This window comes from Elgaria multicarinata, chromosome 21, assembly GCF_023053635.1.
Source record: "Elgaria multicarinata webbii isolate HBS135686 ecotype San Diego chromosome 21, rElgMul1.1.pri, whole genome shotgun sequence".
Classification (NCBI taxonomy): Eukaryota; Metazoa; Chordata; class Lepidosauria; order Squamata; family Anguidae; genus Elgaria; species Elgaria multicarinata.
The window spans coordinates 8,982,370-9,004,210 of NC_086191.1; the positions used below are offsets into that span (position 1 = coordinate 8,982,370).

The following is a 21,841-nucleotide window of genomic DNA, read 5'->3' on the forward strand; positions in this document are numbered from 1 at the left end:
CTCCGGCAAGATTTAAGCACTCCCCAGCTGTTCCTTGTCCACACGGTTCCAAGCTGGCCTTTGGAACGGAGATAGGGCTGACGCCGGAAGAAGCCAGACATGAAAGCGGAGAATTATCTCGCGCTGTTCCTGGCCGTTGAGGGTTCTCCATGCAAAGTGAAATGGGTGGTGGGGAGCAGGGCCGAAGGCAGAGAGACTCCCCAACCCTGCCTTTTCTTCTTCCACCCCCTGGCGCTTCTCGTTTTAGGTTTAAAAACACTTCAGCCTTCCCCAATCTGGTGTCCTCCGGATCTACTGGAGTATATAGGTCCCAGCCAGCCCTGCTGGCAAAGGCAGCTGCAAACAGTTTTTGCCGCTGTTACAGCAAAGCGACGGCAGTTCGGGCGGTCTCCTGGGCACCTTTCCCACTAAGCATTGTTCTGAGAAAGGACCCCACAGAGCAAGGCATGGGTGGGCAGCAGGAGCCCCACCAGTAGCTGGGAGACATCGTGGCGGGGGGCAGCCCAGTGAGAGGTGGTTGGTAGAGAGAAGTGTGCAGTCTGCTGCCCTTCCGATACACTGCCTGAGCCACATGGCTCACTGTGGCTCATGGGAAGGCCAGCCCTGCTGGGAAGATGGGTTTTTTTTAGGGTTGGGACCAGGTTCAAGGGGGGCCCAGGGAAAGGTCCTTCTGGTGGGCCCTCTGCTCTATCAGTGGACCCTGGTGGGCTTACTTGGTGTCAGTGACAGTGAGCCGCAGTGCCCTGAGTAGTGCTGGGTGGCTGGGAAATTCGAATGGTTTAGCTGCCATTTTAATTTCCCACAATGCACTGGAATTTCATTTTGAAGAAGCTCTTGGGGGGCCACAATACTGGTCTATTTTAACTCAAAGCTGTTACTGCCATGGTCTTCTGTGGAACCCCAGAGGGGCAGATTGCGACCCCCAAGTCTGAGGCTCTGCACTCCTGACCTGGAGTGACTTTGTGTTGGAGAGGTTGTGGGGGAAGCTGGTTGGCCAGTGGTTCCTGGGGGCAGCCAGTTGGCCACTGTGTGGACAGGAAGCTGGACTCGCTGGACCCTTGGTCTGATCCAGCAGGACCCTTCTGAAGTTCTTATGTTCTTAATAAAAAAATGGTGCCTACACCCAGCTGCCTGGTGCTGCTGAGAGCCCTGGGGCAAAAAAAGAAAAAGAAATAAATATAAACAGGGCACTGGGGTGCTGGCAGCTGCCCTTGGATGCTGGGCATCCTGGCTCTGGGCAGAAGCTAATGCCTGATTTTGATCCTCCTGGAGATAGCCAGGATTTTTGCTGTGGCCAAAATCCTGGCTATCTCAAAAGGCTAGCTGAGCAGGCCAAGGGCCAACGACATCCAAAGGTCGCCCCGTACCTTGGCACGCAACCCCGCCACCATCAAACAGAATCTGGAAGGGGAAAGGAGGGGCGCGAGGAGCTGGCGAAAGCCGGTCTGTCCGTCAAATGTTTTTGGGCGATATATCTGTACAGATAATCCCCTCCGAATGCCAGGTGGCAGCTGCAAGAGGCGCTGACAGCCCTTAGGCGCTTGACGGATGGGGCAGCCATCACGGCAGGAGAAACTCAACGTGCCTGTTTGCCAAGAGTCTGCCGCCAGCGATACGACAGAGGGTCGGCCCAGCATGCAGGATCCGGCCACGACATGCCTTGACTGCACAGCCTCGGGCATCTGCGGACAGGGCCGCGTGGGTTTCCACTTAGCCCGAACGCCGGGCTGTCAATCTTCCCAAATTTTGGATGTCACTCCTTCCTAAACGCCAAGGCACAAGTGACTCAGAGTTTCCTTCAGCACCAGATCCGTCCCGGGTTTCCAATTATGTTGCGTACGAGATGATCTTCTTTTTAAGGAAAACCCTTGCTGACTTCAACAAGCTCTTTTTGTGGGGAGGCGGAGGTTAAGCTACAGTTTCTGCTCAAATTCTATTTATATGAATATAGGACGCTACTTACTCTTTCAAGTCAGAAAAGAAGATCTCAATATCTCTGTGCTTTTTGGACTTCAGCCCCCGGCATTCCTAACCACTGGCCATGTTGGGAACTGAAACTGGGGACTTTCGGCATGCAGTGCATGTGCTCTACTGAATTATAGCCGTTCTCCTAAAACAAACAAAATACTAAGATTCCAGTCCTCATGGTTCTGAATAATGGGCTGAATGAAATAGGAATGTAGGAAACTGCCTTTATAACGAGTCAGAGGTTTGGTCCATCTGGCTCAACCTTCCCCAACCTGATGCCCTTCCGAACAAAACATCTGACGTCCAGAACAACAACTATCAGCCCCAGCCAGCACGGCCAATAGTCAAGGATTATGGAAGTTGTAGTCCAAAATACCTGGAGGGCACCAAGCTGATCTTTGTTTTGAAATAAATAAAATGCATTTACACAGAAAACAAGGTCAATATTGTCCACGCTGACGGCCGTGGCTCTCCAAGGAGATGCCTGGAATTGAACCTGGGACCTTTACCACTGAGCTATGTAGCTGACTGAACTTCAGAAGCTGCCTTGTACACTGAGTTAGACCCATCTAGCCCAGTGACAAGCACTGTGACAGGCAGTAGTCTTGTACCACTGCTGCTTACCTGATGGTGGTACAGGAGATGCCAGGAATCAAAGCTGGGAACTAACCCCCCTCCTTGGTCGCCCAAAGGCCCTTATGATACTATAACTGCGGCATTCACAGAGATCCTTATGAAATTCAGCACTGCGGGCGCGTGGGTATTTGCGTCCGCGTTTTCAAGTGCCTACATGGCTGGGGAAAGCTCGGAGCTGGCTCTCCGGAGAGCGGTTGGCATTGTGCAAAAGTCAGCGGCAGTTTGGTGAGCCTCTGACCGTGCACAAGCCTAACCACAACGCTTGCTGGAAAAGATAAGGTTATTTTCGGAACCCGAGCGTTTCCTTTTCCTGGGCTGCTGGCTCCCCACAACTTCCCCTGCTCCTGCCAAGTAGTTGGGAAGTGAAGGGGGTGGCGGTCTCCTTGCCAGCTCTCTTAGCACCCTGGGCAATGGTTTTCAACTTTTTCTAAGCTGAAAGGGAGCCCTTTCACCTTGAAAAATGCCCCTGGATGCCTGCCTCGGAACACTGATGCACAGCAAAGGATTCTGGGGCATGTTCTAGGAGGCATGTTCATGGTCAAGCATGCAGCCTAGAATATACCAACATGGCTGCACGTTGTAGGTGGCTGGATTGGAAGCTGTCATTCAGGGCAACTTGTCGGCTATTTCTGATTTTCTCACTGATAGTGGTTTCAGGGCTCCTTCCTGACAAAGTTTGAAACCTGTTGACTTAGGCCAGCCTTACCTAACTTAGTGCCCATCAGATGTTTTGGACTACAACTCCCAGCTTTACTCACCATTGACCATGCTGGCTGGGGAGGATGGGAGTTGAAGTCCAACACCCAAGGAGAGCACCACGTTGGGAAAGGCTGGCCTTTCTCTAGCATGTGAGAAAGCCCCTTTTGTAGTTAAATTGCTAGGCACCACATCATGGGAAAGGGCTGGGATACAAATATGTTTTGGGTAACTTGGGTTAGTATCAAGTAAATATAAGACCATATAAAGCCAACTTACATCAAGTCAGATCTTTGATCCATCTTAGCTCAGTACTGACTAGCTGCAGCTCTCTAGGATTTATGTTAGACTATGAGCCTGAACCCTCATCCTGAGAGGGTCCCGAACTTTTGTCTTCTGAAGAAAAGGCTTCAGAGTTAATAGTTCAGGCAGAGGACTCAGCGACTGGAGGGGATTGCAAAGCTTCCACCTCCCCAGGAGTCAATTCTCCAGACAGCCCCCAGATGTCATCTTCTCTGCATCCAGGGGAAGTTGCATTATTGTCCTTAGACTTGAAGGACTCGGGCCATGAGGATATTAGCATGCCACAGCCACTCCCACGTTGTTGCAGCTTGAGATTGCGAAAAAACACCAGGCCCCTTTAAGAGACAGAGCCTCAGTCAATATGGAGGCAGGGCCAACCAATCTAAAGGCAGCTACACTCTTATTTAAGGATCAGTCTTGCTCTGCTCCTTGTTGGAGTGACATATCTGGGTTCCAGCGCCACTTGGAGCTTTCTATGGTGGTGGTGTTCTATTCCTGTTCCTGAAACCTGACCTTCTTGAATATTCCTGAAACCTGACCTTGCTGGAAAAAAAGCAGTCCATAGGAGAATCCTGCAACCCAAGCCTCAACAACATCTAAATACAGTTAAGCCCTCATTACAGTAGAAGCAGAACATATAGGAGTTTTTCTCAGCTGTACCAAGAGATGCCAGGGATTGAACTTGGAACCTTCTTCTGTGAAGTATATCCCAAACCATCGAGTTATGGTCCTTCCGTTAAACAAAGCAAGATTCCAGACAGATCTTTGATTCACCTTAGATCAATATTGCCTACAACAGAACCTTAGGCCCTGGAGTCAATCCCAATACAGCCTTCTGGGATTCCCCAGATAGCCACCCCCCCCTTTCCCCTGACCACTGGTCATTTGGTGGCATCCATACCTTTTCGAAATAGGCACAATAACTGGGTGGGGGCTAGATTACCCCCTACCCACCCCTCTGGGAGTCTGATAATGTCAGGGGACATAGGCCGTAGCTAGACCTAAGGTTTATCCCAGGATTGTCCTGGGGTCAAACCTGTTCATCTAAATGCCACACAGGGCATCCAGTGCTCAGGCAGGGATGAACCCGGGATGATCCTGGGATAAACCTTAGGTCTAGCTACGGCCATAGTCATGCTCCCTGACATCATGTGGTCCCTGGCTGGGCCACTGGAAAAAGTCCCTGCACAGCAGAGCCACCCTAGCCATGGCAATGAGTGGAGGCGCACTCCTCCACCCAACACCTAGGCTGGGGATCTAGCTTCATTGCAAGATGATACTGGAGTATTCCTCTTCCTGCCTCCTCTCCAAGTGCTCAGTGGACTCCAGGAGGCGGAGTTTGGGAAGAGGCCTCACTTGAGGCCCTGCAGACCAGATGGGCCAGCCTGGTGGGCCAAATTGGCCTGTGGGCCAGAAGTTCCCCATCCCTTTATCCTGCTCTCGCTACCTCCTGCCCCTAAGCCAATGGGAGAACGGAAAGGTGTGGCATAGCGGATGTGGCCAGAAGTTGCATAGCAGAAGGCAGTGTCGGCTCCAGGTTGCAGGAGGCCCATGTGCAAGACAACCTCAGTGGGCCTTTTCCCTCAGTGAGTCTGCCTTCTCACTGCATCTGCTCTTCCTCCTCGTCACCACCATCATTGTCTGGGTCAGGTGATGCTGAAGAGGACGAGCGAGTCTGGGGGTCTCTTGTCAGTGGGCCCCTGCTCGGGTGTGGCTCCTCGGCCGTTGCCCAACCATGCCTACCCTCAACACCAGCCCTGGAAGAAGAGAAGGGCTTCTACGGCACTGATCCTGCAGGGAGAAACAGGGCAGGAGCCCTAGGTTCAAAGGGCAACACCACAACAGGACTGGTAGCTTACACCCAAGGTTGTGCGGCCAAACGGAAATGCGAGGTGAAAAATCACCCGTTGTGGCCACGCGTCCTTCTCAGACGGAATGCGAGCATGAGTGTGTGAGCCGGGGGTGTCTCCCGCCCACCCCCCTACGTACGTCGGCTGCCTTCTTCTCCGCCAGCTCGAGCTTTTCCTGTGCGTCTTTGAGAGCCTCTGAGTATTTATCCAGCTCGTCTTCTGTCCCCTTCAGTTTCTTCTGCATGGCAGCCAATTCATCTTCCAGCTGCGAAAAGGAGAGAATGGGAGGGAGAGAGACGGTTACCATAGAGCCACCATCTAGGTTGAGGACTGACCTAGAACTGAAATGAATCTGAATGGATGGATAGAGAGACAGCCCTAGCCACAGATCAGACTTTGCAAGGCACAGCAGCAGGTCAGGCCGGCACTTTTCTGATCAGCTGGCAACCTTAGGGAGACATGTAACCGAGATCCAAGGACGCCACTCAGTGAGTCTACGTTCTCGCCACCATCGTCACCAGCTGCCCTTGCTCCTCCTCCTCCTCCTCTTCCTCATCATGGCTCCCACGTGCTTGCTTGGAAGGCAGAGCCAGGGACCAAATAGGCCGTGGCATCTCCTGCCCCTCAATCTGACCACCACCGTTGTCTGAGCCAGAGGGAAAGGCAGGTGAACTGGCAGGTTGCAATGGGGAAAAGGAGAAGCAAAGGGTTCATGTCAGTGGGCCCCTGCTACAGTGTGGTCCCTCGGCAGGTGCCCGGCCATGCCAACCCTTGAGGCTGGCTCTGATGCCACCTATGACAGGGGCCACCCGAGAGCTGAGGTCTTATCTGAAGAGGGTTCGGTCTACCCATGTGCAAAACATCACAAGGTCATCTCCAGCTTATGCAACTGGTTATGACGTTTTGCCATAATTCTTTGTTGCCTTACAAGGGTACTGTGAGATCCTTGTCAAAGCAGAGATTGAGATTTCTGATCTCGAATACCCCGTCGTATTTTCCTTTTGCCGTCCCAGCCTTAATGGGCATGAAACGTGAATTACTCTTCACTGCCTCCAGCCAAGAGAAAAGCAAAACGTAACCTTAAACATCCCAGATCGGCTATCTATCTATCTATCAACATTCTAACCTGGGAATGTAAGAAGAACCTAGAACTTCGTCCTTTTTATTTTAATTGGCATTGCTCTGGGCAGAATTCATTTCGTTACTTATTTTCTTATTTGTTCTCTTTGTATACCGCCCAACTGGCAAGGGCCATTCTCATAAGAAAAGCCCTGCTGGATTCCAGATAGTTATCCTGTTTTCCACAGTAGCACCAAACAGATTGTTATTTCTAGGAAGCCTGCAAAAGAGGCATGGAAGGAACAGCTCTCCCTTCTGGTTCTTCCCTCACCCTGAAACTGGCTCTCAGAGTATGTGGGGAAGATGATTGGTTGCTACAGCCTCTTTTCATAGAATCATAGAATAGCAGAGTTGGAAGGGGCCTACAAGGCGATCGAGTCCAACTCCCTGCTTTTCAGTGCCAGAGTCCATTCCTGAAAAACAGAAAGTAGAGAGTGCCTCTGAGCATATTCAGAGTGCCTTTGCCATCTCTGCAGCATTGGCCGCACTCAGTCTTCACATGCAGAAGAACATCAGGAAACGTGCCTGTGTTTTTGCAGTAGTGTTTTTAGAGCACGTTCGACCAGGACTGGGGGATGCTGGATGGTATTAGAAGGTAAGCCTATGCGGCAGGGTCTTGCTATTTTATTGTCTTACTCTGTACAGCACCATGTACATTGATGGCGCTATATAAATAATAATAATAATAATAATAATAATAATAATAATAATAATGGTGGTGGAACCCACCTTCAAATATCCATCCAGCTATGAAGCTCACTGGATGAACTTGGGCCAGGCACACACTCTCTCTCTCACACACACACACTCTCACCTGAACCTACCTCACAGGGTTGTTGTGAGGATAAAATGCTGGTCACGGGGGTTGGGGGAGGAGAGAAACTGGAAGTCCTTGGAGGAAAGCTTGGATCCAAACCAGGAGTAGGAGACCTTCCCTAACCCTTTTGGGGGGAAGTGATGGAGGGCTGCATACTGGTGATGGGCAAATAGGGCAGGGCAAAGCCCAGGCAGAAGGAGACATGACTAGGGACAGTGGAGACCGATTTCAGAGGGGCAGAGAATCCGCTCTGTGTTTTCACACCTTGGACAGCTCCTTTAGAGTTTTGACTGTCTTGGGCTGAAACCTGGAGTGGATTCACCGCCCTGCTGATGTCAGAACCACCAGTCTCCACTGACTAGGGATGTAAAGGCGTTTTGCGGATTGTCAGGTGCCTTTAGTTCCGTCATCCACTCGTTGGCCAAATCAGATTTTTTCCAATTTCCCAAATTCACGCAAATTCGCATTTTGCACAAATTCGCATTTTGCACAAATTCGCACTTGCAATACATGCAAATCCCCCCCCTTAAAAACATGTATTTTAATGATTTAGACTATGGGGAAATAGGCATTTTTGGACAGTCCTTTTGATCTACGTATTTTTCTTCAATGAATTTGCATAAAATGTCAGAAAGTTTAAACAACAACAAAAAAAAAAACAGTCCTCAAGTCCATAGTTTCCGTGCGACGTGGGAAATGCTGGTCCACTGCAGAATCCATGGGTCAGAATCATGGAAATCTGAACTCATTTGATTCTGCTGCGGATTTCTTCAGCATCCCTAGACAAGATGGAGGTGTATAACATGATGGTGTGGAGAATGGGGATAGGGAGATATTATTCTTCCTCTCTGATCATTCTAGAACTCGGGGTCATCCCATGAAGCTGCCGAGCGGGGAGTAGAACCTGGGTCTCCACAGCCCCAGTCCAACACTCTAACCACTGCACCCGAAGTAAGTCCTCTCTCCGATCCAAGGGCATTCCTTGCCAGATGGGCTTGAACGTTTCTCCGCCACATCACTCCTGGCAAAATCTGCTCTTTCGTGCTGTTCATGTGATGGGGTGTAGCAACCTGAGACGTCCCACCATTATAGCCTGCACTGAGCCTGACTTGCCCGTTCCTCCTACCCTGTTGTCAGCTGTTTGGTCACCCTGGAGCCATCCTGAGCACCCACAGGGCCTCCCTTCCTTTTGTCTGCCAAGACTTTTGTCAGCCACAAAGAATGTGAAACTGGAACTCCAAAGGGACGGGTTCGAGACTGAATAGAGATTCTTTCTGCCCTCCGTGGCCACCTGCCCTGCCCTACTCATCAAACAACCGCCCCCCCCCAAGGAAAGAGCTGTTAATCCATGCCAGGGTTAAGGGCAGCCTACACTCTGTTTTCAGATCCAGCACCTCTGAGCATAAGCAGAGCGCCTTTGCCTTGCCGCCGAGTAACGACGGCTCTCTGCAGCTAACCTTGGAATGGATTTTCACTTCCGAAATTTTATTTTGAGGTCACATGAATGAATTGTTTGGTGGGATCGCTGAGCATATGCGGAGTTACATTTCTGTTAAGCAGACGGGGCTCGTTGCAGCTAACACACATCCAAGTGAGTTGGAGGGGTTGCTTCCTACAAGGGCTCATCACATCTAAGCCCCGGCATCTGTTTTCTGGTCCAGAATTTAGCTCCGGTTGTGTGAAATTACTGTTGAGAGGCTGTCTGAGCATGCGCTGAGTGTGTTTTCCCCACCACTGAAAACTAGCCTTAGGTATGTTTTTCTTCTTGGCCCCTTTCCCCATACTTCTCTGACTTCTCTGAGTGATATGAACTAATAAATGATTTGCCCTCTGAGCATATGCAGAGTGTGTTTCCCTCAACACCAGATAGCCAAAGTCAGCTCCAACCTCACATGCATTTGGCTGGAGGGGAATGGAGCCTGCAAGCAAAGAGAAATGGGCACGGGCACTTTGCATATGCTCAGGGGCTGCTCTTCAGCAACAATTTCACATGATCTGGGGCTTAGCAGCAGTATCCCAAATGGCAAGTGCGTGTGTGTGTGTGTGTCCGCTTAGTGTTCTTTTCTACAAAAGCCCCAGTGTCTTAGATCTCCACGATAAAAGAAAACCTTTCATCTCATTTCCTTAACTGAAAATCTCTAAGAAAAAGGTGATTTCCAAGGGAAGCTGTTTATAGTCCAGGGGTGGCCAACCTTTGGCTCTGTGACTGTTCTTGGACTCCCAACTCCCTATGTCCCCAGCCAGCATGGCCGACGGTCAGGGAGGATGGATGGGAGTTGTAATCCCAACAACATCAGCAGATGGAAACCGGTTGGGAAAAGGCTGCTCTACGCACACACGCATGCACATTTTATCCACCCAACAACCTTGCAAGGTAGGGCAGGCAGGTGGGAAAAGAGAGAGAGAGAGAGAGATTGACCAATTCAAGGTCATCTGGGCAGTTCTATGACCGAGTGGGGATTTGAACCCAGGACTTCCCAGCCGTAGATCGGCACCAAACCAAATGGGTTGGACTGCCTCCACGCTGGCCTGGAATTATGGGAATGGCAGTCCGGCACAGCTGGGGGGGGCACACCCGTTTGGGGAAGGCCAGGCTTGGGGGCCCTACGACAGAGCCTTCGCCTTCTGCTCCAGGGCCCGGGCCTCACCGGGGCGTCCCATTACGCCTCCCCACCTGCTTGCTGCGCTCCTCTGCTTGTTTCTGCTCAGCCTCGGCCTGCTCCGCCCGGTCCAGGGCGTTCTCCTTGTCCAGCTTGAGCATCTGCATCTTCTTCTTGATGGCCTCCATGGCGGCGGCGGTCGGTGTGAGCGGCTGGCCCCAAGGGAGAGACGGTGTCCGGAGGGGACGGAGGGAGGCTCACTGCTTCCTTGGGGAGAGCGCGCTCCTTCCTCTCTGCCCCTGGGCCCTTTTGTAGCCGCCCTCCCTGCCAGCTGGCCAGGAGGGCTTGCCTTTCAGGGGCTGAGGGGGCTCCGCCCTTCGCACCCAAAATGTCCCTCCATTGTCCTGGCCTGGGGCCGTGGGAGATTCTTGCTCCGTGATGAGCAGTGCCCATATTTGGGCTCCCCGGGGGACAGCTGGGAGCCACTAATAGAAACCCCAAAGTGGTGTGCTGCTGCTTTGTTCCAGCAACGCCCCCCCCCACCTGCCATCCATCCACCCAGCAGCCCCCTCCTCTTATCCTTTCGCAGTCTGCCAGGTGGAAGGAGCCGGTTCAGTGCGCCTGGGACAAGGGAGACAGAGCAGAGATCTCCGGGCCTGGCTAGGACTCGGGGATTCTCCTGCCATTCGCTCCTGTGTGGAAGTGAGGTCAGTGCACAAGGACGAAGGGCTGTAACACGTGTGACAGAGGGGATCCCCCCCCCCGGGGGAAAGGCCTACCCAGGCCAAAGGAGTCAGGGGCATGCTGGGACACCACACCTGTGGCATACCTGGATTAATGGGGAAGTTGGGGCACTCCAGGTGTCCCTCTTTATACCAGCAACTGTCTGCGTTTTCTGGACCCTGCCCTAGGTAAATCGCTCTCCCGCTCTTGCCCCCCTCTTTTTTGGGAGAGTGCCTGTGGGGGATTACCTGGCTAAGATCTTGTCCTGCACATAATTTACCAGTGTCATCATCCTTCGCAGTGTGGGACGTGCTGCTGGGCTGTGTCCTTGGCTTTGTACGCCCATCAGTGGAGACGTGTGAGCATTGTGGCACCGTGCCATCTAGGTGCTCAGCGCCTGAGAGACCAAAGTGCTTCTGAGCACATGCCGAGTGCCCATCCCTACCATCATACTGCTACCGCCGATTCTCACAGAACTGGAAATAAGGGAGCAGGGGTTTTTCCATCGTTCCTCCGCTGTATCAGTGGCGGTGGACACCCCATGTCCTTTGAGGGTACAGGTGGACCGGCGTGCAGGCCAAAAGACCTGTGGATGTGGCCGAGGCCCTGTGGGGATGGTACTTATGAAGTAAAGCTCCAACGGCCCTGCAAAGGGTCGCACTGCTCTTAAGCAGCAGCGGGGGAAGTCATGTGAAATTCACATCACATGCACTCAGCCCACTCCAATGAGCTTCCTGTGGCCATTTGCCCAAGCGACAATATGAAAATCTTGTGTGCAGCCATTTATGCACGCGCACTAATGTTTCTAATACTGGGGTGCAAACTTTTTGGGCCCCGAGGGACATATTGGGTGTCAGCAGCAGCCTTGGGGGCATGTATACTTGTGCAACCCCCCCCCCCATACACACACATGCACGTCCACACACATAGGCGTTAGAGTCAAATGAGACTATTCAGTACACAGCTATTCAGTTCTTTAATCAGTGAAGGGGCGGGCAGCAAGGCAGAAGTATGTTTGCGTCCAGTTATAGGGCGATGAACCACTCGTAGAAATAAATACAAGAATAAAATCTCCCATGCGTTGTGGCTTTCTAACCACCCTGAGTAATCCAGCAACAAACCATGGGTTATCAAGGTGGCACATTTGAGAAAAATAACCCACACTGCATGGTTAATAAGCTTCTCTGCAGAAAATGCCCTGGGTTCAGGAAGAACACTAACCCATAGTTCAACAAACAACCCACTGTTCAACAATAACCCACACTCAAACACTAGGTGTGGGTTAGCAAGTTGTGCGAACCCAGTCGCTCCCTGCTTTTCACCAGCTGCAGCCTCCAGGGAGGAAGAGGAGGTCCGTCTCTGGGTTGAAGCCCAGAGCATTCTCTGTGTAAAGTGCACGGCTTGGCAGCCACTCCCAGATCAGTAAACTAACTGTCATTTAATTGCTGGGCGTAGTCCGTGCACAGCGGCTCGGCAGGGGCAGGGGCAGGGGCCCTGGCACAGGTAGTCTTGGCCGCTAACACAATGCAGTCCTAGTCAGGTCCACTTGGACGTAAGCACAACTGAGTTTAGCAGGACTGACTCCCTGGTAAGTGCGTCTGAGATGGCAGCCCACGTGTGACTTCAAATTGGCACAAGGATGCTCTTGCGATGGAGACAAATGACAAGTGAATAAAACTGTAATAAAATTATAATAATAATATCAATGATAACAACAGTAATATTGCATACATGGTCTTCTGACCAAGGTGAAACAACAGTTTGTTTCACCTAAGGATGAAGATGGATCCAGGTTACAATTGGATTTTATATTTTCTACATGCTAGTAGAAACAGACCTGGGTGCAGCCTTGGTGGCTTCAACATCAACCCACCTCCCCACCCCAGTTTTGCTTTGTTTACCACCTAGTGGTTGATGGCTGGTGGCTACTAGCTACTGAGAACACCCTATCTAAGGACATTTCCCTGTCTCCATGCTTCTTCATATCCCAGAAGCTGATGGGCTGGAGCTGATCCTGGCTAAGGTCCAGGAGGTCCTTAGGCATCGATTGAACTGTCCCACTTCAGACGACGTGTGGGTCGGTGGTGGAGTGTAGTGGTTAGAATGATGTAATGGCTATGGATGGCCAGATATAACTCCTCACAGCAGCCTGACTTCGAGCCAATCTCTCTCTCTCTCTCTCTCTCCCACCTCCTCTCTCAGCCTGACCTACTTCACGGGGTTGATGTGAAGATGAAATGGACTTGGGAGAGAAAGGACCCTAAGGAATTTGGAGGGAGGAACAGATCTCAATGCAATAAATGAATGACCTGGCTTCATTGAACCCTGCTCTCCTTTTGTAGAAACGAAACAAATATAGTGCTGCCGGGATTCCGGCTCCTCCCTGGCCCTCTCCCTGCTGTGCTACTTTTCTACTTGCAAGGAGCTTTTCGCCTGCTCTCGTTCCAGGTGTTAGTATGAAACATAAAAGAGCATTCCGCAATGCCACTCCTCCCTACGAGGAGCAGTACAGCCCACACTCTAACCGTCCAGGACTGTAACCCACCCACCCCCCGTTTACACGTCATTCTCCTGCCTGGGTATCGATCCAGCCCAAGTCTGCGGGACCGAGCCGCCAAGGTCAGTAGCCTGTAACCGTGTTCCCAGCAAAACCTTGTCCTCGGTCCTTTGTTCTGCTGTCATGCAATCTACCCTATGGCTTTAAATAGCCTAAGAACAATTCCTCGCCCTCCCTACCCACTGTGCCCAGTGCAGGGTGGGGTGGGGGACCTGAGGGAGCGTGGTAGGAGGAACTGAGCCCTCTGCCACTTTTATCCAAGGCCGCCGGCATTCCGTTACTCAATCTCATCTTTGACAGGTGCTGAGATCCCAACACTGCTCTCCCCGCTCCACCCCAAACCCACGTGCCCAAAATGTTCCCGCTTGCTGCCTGCGTCCAGAGCCATGGGTAATGGGTGTACAGAAATCTAAACCCAGAGTCCAGAGCCATGGGTAATGGCTGTCCTGAAATCTAAACCCAGAGATGGGGAGACGGCATGGTTAGGATATGCTAGGCTGCAAATCCTCCAAACATCCACATTGACTAGTCATAGAATCATAGAATCATAGAATAGCAGAGTTGGAAGGGTCCTACAAGGCCATCTAGTCCAACCCCCTGCTCAATGCAGGATTCATTGATTCATTGAATCCAGGATTCATTGTCCCTGTTGGGTTCAGTTTGGCGCTCCCCCCCTTTTTTTTTCTTCTGAGCAACTAGCAAGTGCCTGTAATTCGAATTCTGCTTCTGAACTGGATTTCGCTCAGGCTTGCGGTGACCCAACTGCTAGTTTAGCATCGGGCTGTTTGATCTCTGGCCGCTGCGGCCTGGTTCCCAAAGTGTTGATTTGTTTAGGGCTGCTTTCATAGGCGTGTGTGTGTTTTAAATCTCTAAGCTGCTTGCCACATTGATATGGAAAAGCAGGTTATAAATCTTTTGAAGCAGCAATACACAAACGGGGATGTAGCAGAATGATGTGCACCTAGCTGAAGGTGGGATTTGCTACCGCTGCCAAATTGGATGGCTTTAAAAGGGGATTGGAGAGATTCATGGAGAATAAAGCTATCAATGGCTACTAGTCATGATTGGGGAGGATCTGTGGCTCACTGGGTAGAGCCCCTGCTTTGCATAAGAAGGTCCCAGGTTCGATTCCTGACATCTCCAGCTAGGGCTGGAAAAACTCTTGCCTGAAGCCCCAGAGAGCCATTGCTGCCAGTCAGAGTTCACAATACTGGGCTAGTTGGTGAAGGGGCTGGCTCAGGATGTCTCTAAGGAAAAAACCTCTGCATTCTTACCAGGGTTTCTTCTGGAATCTTTCTGCATTTACGACTGACACATTTAGACAGCGAACGCTTGATTTTGAACTGAAAGCTTCCCTTCTCGGCAATACTATTAAGTTCAATGAAGCAGCACCATCGAGTGGTGGAATTATATCACTACACCAGCTTTACATACTGGGGACATCCCATGATAATTCATATCCTGCATTATCTCCATTTTTTAAAAAAAGCGATATTACTGGGGGAAAGTGCGGGAGGTTGACGGTGTCATGTAAAGGACGGCAAACTTCCATGAGTGGCCAATTATGAGCATGCAATAAATCACTAAAGTAGAGAAGCTCTCAATATAAGGCAGCTTCCTATGTGATATTACCTTTGTGACCCTGCACAGGCCTTTAGTCTCCTTTTGTGACTCTGCATTGATCGCAAATCTCCTGCTTTTGAGGCCCTGCAAAGCCCCCCCCCAAGTCTCCTGCTTTTCAATCCCTCTGCAGACCCGGTGTCTCCAGCTTTTGCATCCCTGCACAGACCCAGAAGCTTCTGCTTTTGAGCTTCATCCCGGACCTGTAGTCTGCTTTTGAGTCTGGGATAAGGGTTACCTAGCTAGTCTTCTCCCAAAATTGCCTCCGGCTTTTGGATAATCTGATAAAGCAGGCTCAGCGGGGAGCTTCCAAGGCTAAAGATGCTGCAAACGACTGGTTGTGAGTCCAAAATGCGCTCTTGATGGGCGTCGAAACAACCCTGGCGCTGTAAGAATATGTTTGATATTTAGTTGGTTTCCCAGTAGAACAACCTAATATCAAACATATCAGACAGAAACAGGGGAACCAGATGTAAGGAATGCCCAGGGGTGACGGACCTGTCGAAGATGTCACCGCGTGTTGGGTACTCTGCAAAAGAGGAGGGAGGGGGGACATCAATGCAACGTGCAGTAATTCCTGCGTCCTGGAGAATTTCAGTGTGCTGTAAGGAATAAATACATCCATGCACTAATTAAAGGCTCTCATGAGCCAGAAGAACTAAGTTGGTCTCTTCAAGTGGGTCCGGGAAGAAAGGCACGGGCAGACTGGGAGCAAGCTGACCAAACTTTGCTCGTTGGCATGAGTTGATTTTGCTAACTTCATGCCCATTAAAAGGTGATCATTTCTCTTAACATCAGGCATGTAAGCAGCTATTTACTCGGTCACTTGGGGCAACTAGGAATTGTTTCCACATGACCAGGTGTGAAAACAAATATAACCTGGGGAAAGAGATCGATGCGTGACAAATAACCGACAACCGTCAGTATGGGCAGATCGGCTAGTAACAAATATCTGAGGAGGCCAAGATAATCGGGGGACGAGGCCTAGATGGTAACACCCTCATTTGGCCAATGTTGCTTCCATCCAGGGAACTCAAGGCACCAGCAAAGGGGAAGGCACCAGACTATATTGGGAGTGCTGGCTGAAGGTACCAGGTCCAATTCCCGGCATCCAGGTTCAGTTCAGGTGCCACTGGATCAGATAGACCAGTGGTCTGTCTCGGTCTGAGGCTGCTTCCTATGCTCCTATTTAAAGCATCTATGTTCAGAACCATGAGGACTAGAAACTGGCTGCATGCTTGGCATGAAGAAGTAGGAATGTACGGATTTTGTGAGATCCGTTCCATCTGCATTGTCAGGTGCCTTTCATTCCACCACCCGCTCATTGGCTGAATGGCATTTCTTCCGGTCTTCTGAATTTGTGCAAATTTGCATTTGCGCAAATTCACACTTGCGAACACCCCCCCCCCGCAATACACATGTTCATGCTTTAGCCTCTGGGGGAGATGCACATTTTCGGCAGGTGTTCTTTTCTTTTTTAAAAAATGCATTTTTCTACCACTAAATCTGCATAAAATTCCAGAAGGTTTTTTTTAAAAAAATCCAGCCCGTGGAATCTGCATGACTCGGGAGAAACCAGTCCACTGTGGAATCCATGGATTCCATTGCAGATTTCTCTGACATCACTTTCGAGAAGATGCCAGGTTTGATCTCCAGCTAGGGCTGTAAAAGACTTCCTGCCTAAAACCCCAGAGAGTCCCTGCCGGTCAGTGTCGACAAAACCGGTCTATATGGACTAAGGGTCTGATTCGGCACAGAGCAGCGGAAAAGGCTGCAGCAGTTTCAATTTCCGGCAACTCCAGATACGAGTGGGAAATATCCCTATCTGAAACCCCGGACATCTGCTGCCAGTCAGTGTGGGCAATACTAGGGCAGATGGATAGATCGTCTGACCTGTCAAAGGCAGCTTTTGACATACAAGGGAGCCAATTTAGGGAGCAATCTCCTGGAATCCTTTCCCACCCACTCCTTCCTGAGTTCCGAAGGCCTTACCTGAGTATAGGGCCGGGCCGCCCACCCTGCGCATCCTTGTAGTCTGAGGTCTGCTTTGTCGCTAGCTCGCTTTATAACCGTATCCTTTTGGCCCCCTCCTCCTGGTGCAAAGGGTGGGGTGGATTTCCTGGTCGGGGGCCCTCAGCACCACCGCACACGTGGTCGCGTTCCCATTAATTACTCCCTCCCCCATATGCCCTTGGAGTCAAATTATCCTGATCAATAGCATTCGATCCTCTTTCCTCGCTGGCTGCTTGCAGGCCTCCGGGCCTTGTCAATTTCACGTCAATACACCGTGTCCTGGATGGCATGCCGTTCGTCCATCGGGTACAAGGGGCCAAGATTGGTGTGCATTTGGTGGGTGGGGGTCTTTCTTGCCCTGTCCCCCCTTCTGATCTAGAGCACAACTGGCAGGAGCAGGTTTTTCCGAGAAAGCCTGGATTTGGGCCTTTTTGGTTTAGGAAAAAAAAGGTGAGTAGAGGGTGTGGACACCGCAGAGAAGTGGTAGGAAACCCAGAGCCCTCCAGATGTTTTGGACTGCAACTCCCATAATGCCTTATTTTGGCCAGGAACATAGGAAGCTGCAATATGGAGTCAGAACTTTGGTCCATCTAGCCCAGTATTGTCGACACTGACTGGCAGCAACGGCTTTCCAGGGTTTTAGGCAAGATTCTTTGGTAGCCCTACCAGGAGAAGTCAGGAATCAAACTGGAACCTTGTGCAGGCAAAACATGTCTTCTAGCACTGAGCTAACGCCTCCTGGCCTAGAAGTTTCTAAAATGACGCGTGGCATGGAGAAAGTAAACAGAGAGATGTTTTCTTACTTATTTTATTTATTTAGTACATTTCTAATCTGCCCAATAACTAAAGTTCTCCGGGCGGATTATAGCCCGTTAAAAAACTGAAGTGCTTTTTTAAAACGCTTAAAAATATAAAATAGAATGCAAACATTTAAAAGAATACAATACAAGATGTTTTTCTGTTTCACTCTCATGATACAAAAACCCGAGGTCATCCAATAATATACAGAAGACTGTGCTAGATCCAACGAAAGGCTTATGTCGTCCACCGTTATGTGCCTAAAATTTCGGGATTAGGTCCATCTCGGCTCGTTCTCTGGCCGTAATGCATTCCATTAGCACGCATTCAGTTCTCTCCCCCCCCCCCCGCCCACCTTGTTCCACTGGTTAATCCTGGCTGATCGATCCCTTGGCCCATCTGCTGATGGAGATTTCCCTGCAGCGATGGGGCACGCTTGGGTGGGTACACACGGGCGACCTTGGGAAAGAGGGCAGCTGGCTGGAATGGGCGAGGGGTGCATGAATGGCAGCCAATATGAGCAGCAAACGACCCCTCTCAATGCAGGAGGTTTGGGACAGAGTAAAAAGACGCACAAAGTTGGAACGGGAGAATTCGTTATCCCAAGATGTGAAGCATACGCACGTTGGGGCAAAAAATCCCGGTGGTGAAAGCAAATTCCATGTTAGGCCTAATTAGGAAAGGAACTGAAAATAAAACTGCCAAGGTCATACTCCTCTTATAGAAATCTTAGAATTCTGTGTACGGTTCTGGTCACCACATCTAAAGGAGGATACAAAAGGTGCAAAAAAAAAGGGGGGGCAACTAAAATGATAAAGGGTGCTAGAGCTTCTTCCCTAGGAGGAAAGGTAACAACAGCTGGAACTGTTTGGCTTAGAAACGAAGCGAGTAAAGATAGAGGTATATAAAATTACGCCTGGCGTGGATAGGAAGTGGATCGGGAGATTTTTTTCTCTCTCCCTCTCTCATCATACTGGAACTCAGAGCAATCCTATGAAGATGATTGGTGGGAGAATTGGGACAGATAAAAGGAAAGACTTCTTCACACAGCGCAGAGGTAAACTGTGGAATTCTTTATGAGAAGATGTAGCGATGGCCATCAGTTAGGATGGATTTAAAAGGAGAGTTAGACAAATTCCTGGAGGAGAAGGCTCTCCATGGCTACTAATCCTGATGGCTATATTCCACCTCCAGTATCAGGGACAGTTTGCCTATGAACACCGGTTCTTGGCGAACATGGGTGGGGAGGGTGCTGTTGCACCCAGGTCCTACATGTGAATTTCTCACAGGCAGCTGCTTGGCCGCTGTGAACAGAATACTGGATGGGATGGACCCTTTATCTGATCCAGCAGGGCTCTTCTTATGTTCTTTAAACATAAGAGCCCTTTTGAAGGGGATGTGACGAATTCAGGTGACAGCAATCCATGGCGACTAGGAATTGCATTTCAAATAAAGGGAAGAGAGGCCATGGCTAAACCAACTACCCTATTTCTTCGATTCTAAGACACACTTTCCCCCCCATATGAACATCTCTAAAAATGGGGTGCGTCTTAGAATCGCGGGTGTGTTTTAGGGTTTTTTTTTCCTGTTGGTGGTACTGAAATTAGTGTGCGTCTTACAATCGATGGCATCTTACAATCGAAGAAATACGGCGATATAGCAAAGAGGAAGCAGAATAGAGCTTTAGCAATGTGTAACAACAGGGAAAGGTCTAACGCAGCGGTTCTCAACCTGTGGGTCGGGACCCCTTTGGGGGTCGAATGACCCTTTCACAGGGGTCGCCTAAGACCATCGGAAAACACATATTTCCGATGTCATAGGAAACTGTATTGACTGAACTATGTCATGTATCATCTTTTGTATTATTAAAGCTATTGTTATGTATTATTTTCATTAGCAAACCATCCCATGACAATGGATCGTGTAGAGAAGAACGAAAATAATTTTATGGTTGGGGGTCACCACAACATGAGGAACTGTATTAAAGGGTCGCGGCATTAGGAAGGTTGAGAACCACTGGTCTAACGGATCTGAGCCGTAGTATAACAGGAGCATTACATGCATGCAGTTTCTGTCTGTGAAAGGTTAAATCAGCTTCCCCCCAATCCAGTGCCCTCCAGATGTTCTAAACGACGATTCCCAGTAGCCCCCCACCCAAACAGGATGGCCAGCAGTCAGGGATTCTGGGAGCTTTTCCCTAAAAAGCATCTATAGGGCATCAAATTGCCTCGCCCTCTGCTTGTGAACAGCCCTTTCTCCTAATCCCTAATGTGTAGCTAACCCAGTGATGGTGGAAATGCACTCTTCACATGATCAAGAGTCCTCTCATCCAATTTTATCCCATATATCCTGAGCAACTCTGGGGATGTAGATGTGTGCCTGCCTGTAACTAATTTGTTAGCCTTTGCAATGTCAGGACTGCCTGTCCTTTCTGATACAGGCAGGGTCTTGCTATTTACTCTTTTACTCTGTACAGCACCATGTACACTGATGGTGCTATATAAATAAATAAATAATAATAATAAGTCACACATGTTGTGTGTCAATAGGATTTGCACCTCACACTGTTAGGGGACGGCCCATAAGTGGCGATTGTCAGAGGAGGCACTCTACCAATCATCCCTAGCTTAATTTTTTCGAGGCAGCAGGACCTTGGAGTATTTATTTTGTGTGTGGGCAGGGAGGAGTTGGGATTCTATTAAAATAATGAGAACTTTTAAGTAAGGTATAGGCACACACAGAGACACAAAGAGACAGAGAGATACATACACAAGCATACACACACAGATACTGACTCAAACAAAGAGACAGAGACCGAGACATATGCAAAAAAGACACACACAGAGAGCAAGAGAGACATACAAACACAAAGATAGAAAGTGAGAGATACAGACAAGGTGAGAGTGAGAGAGACACACAGAGTCATGCGTACACATACACACTCATGCAGACACACACACACACACAGAAAGAAAGAGAGAGGCCCACCCAAACTTAAATTCCTCTTAGGGCGCATCCTCATCTCCCAGGCCCTCCATCCAATGCAGCTGGCCATCACCCCCATTACCCATCCCCTCCTCTCTGGTGGTGACCTTGGCATCTCCCTGCTCTGGGGCCCATCACCGCCTAGGCCAGTTCCGGTTATTGACAAGGCTGAGGCGAGCGGGGCCAGCCCCCGTGGCTCATTAGCCAAGCTGTCTCTCTGGATCACATCAGGCCGCTGCTGACGGCTGTGGCACCGAATCAGGCCAGCCGGCCCGAAGATGAGACCCTTGTTTTTCGCCAAGCGGTCTGTCAGGGCCCCAAATAACAGGTGGAGATGGCCACGGTGCCACCTTTGCCGGGGTGGGTGGGTGGGGGTGGCCTGATCCCACGGGATGCAACGCAGAATGTTTGTCCCCTGCCAAGAAATGCCAGCATCTGCTTGCTTTTGGGAGAAGTTTGAGGTGGATGGAGGTGGAGAGAATGTCAGCTACGGCAGGGGCTCTACCCTTGAATTCCTCTTTCCTTATTTATTACATTTATATCCCGCCTTTTTTCCTCTTCGAAGGAGCCCAAGGCGGCTTATGCGGGCCTCCTCTTCTCCAGTTTATCCTCATAAGAACTCGGTGAGGTAGGTTGGGCAGAGACTGTCCCAAAGTCATCCAGTGAACTCCATGGCTGAGTGGTGATTTGAACCCAGTCCCACACTCTAACCGCTACACCACACTGGCTCTCAAGTTTAATCTTCTGGTTAAACATCAAATGACCAGAGCCCCTTCCAGGAGACTTGCGTTTGGCTGGGCCAAGGAAGAATCCAAATGCTGAATCCGCAATGTAAACACGGGATTTCTCTTTTTAGGACCGTAAAGGCCTCTCCCTGGTGTAATATACCCAAGTACCAACCAGGCATTGACAACTGTTTCTTCAAAATCAGGTAAGCATCATCTAAAGAGGGAACTCACCCTTGCTAGGAACATAGAAATTTGCCATAGACAGAGTTAGGCCAACAGGGACAGTAATCTGTCCCAGCCCTTCCCAACTCAGTGCTCTTCAAAGCCGGCTGGGGGATGATGGGAATTGCAGCCCAACATATCTGGAGAGCATGGAAGACTGGTGTATACCAGGGATGGGGAACCTGAGGCCTTCCAAAAGTTGTCAG

General features: G+C 50.1%; 2 protein-coding genes across 5 annotated transcripts in view; one reads left to right on the plus strand and one right to left on the minus strand.

Annotated features, from left to right (window-relative positions):
• Positions 1-10,213, minus strand: part of TPM3 (tropomyosin 3) — a 55,430-nt gene extending 45,217 nt beyond the window's left edge. For all 4 annotated transcript variants that reach the window (XM_063145916.1, XM_063145918.1, XM_063145917.1 and 1 more), the window contains exons 1-2: positions 10,064-10,213; positions 5,593-5,718 (exon numbers count right to left, since the gene is read on the minus strand). In XM_063145916.1, coding sequence (XP_063001986.1) covers positions 5,593-5,718; positions 10,064-10,177 — 240 coding nt within the window. In that variant the 5' untranslated portion in view covers positions 10,178-10,213. The remainder of the gene's footprint in view (positions 1-5,592; positions 5,719-10,063) is intronic.
• Positions 1-20,559, plus strand: part of LOC134412125 (protein S100-A13-like) — a 344,998-nt gene extending 324,439 nt beyond the window's left edge. Inside the window, exon 4 of the mRNA XM_063145928.1 lies at positions 20,545-20,559. The gene's annotated coding sequence lies outside the window, so the exon portion shown is untranslated. The remainder of the gene's footprint in view (positions 1-20,544) is intronic.
• Positions 20,560-21,841: the final 1,282 nt, after the last annotated feature.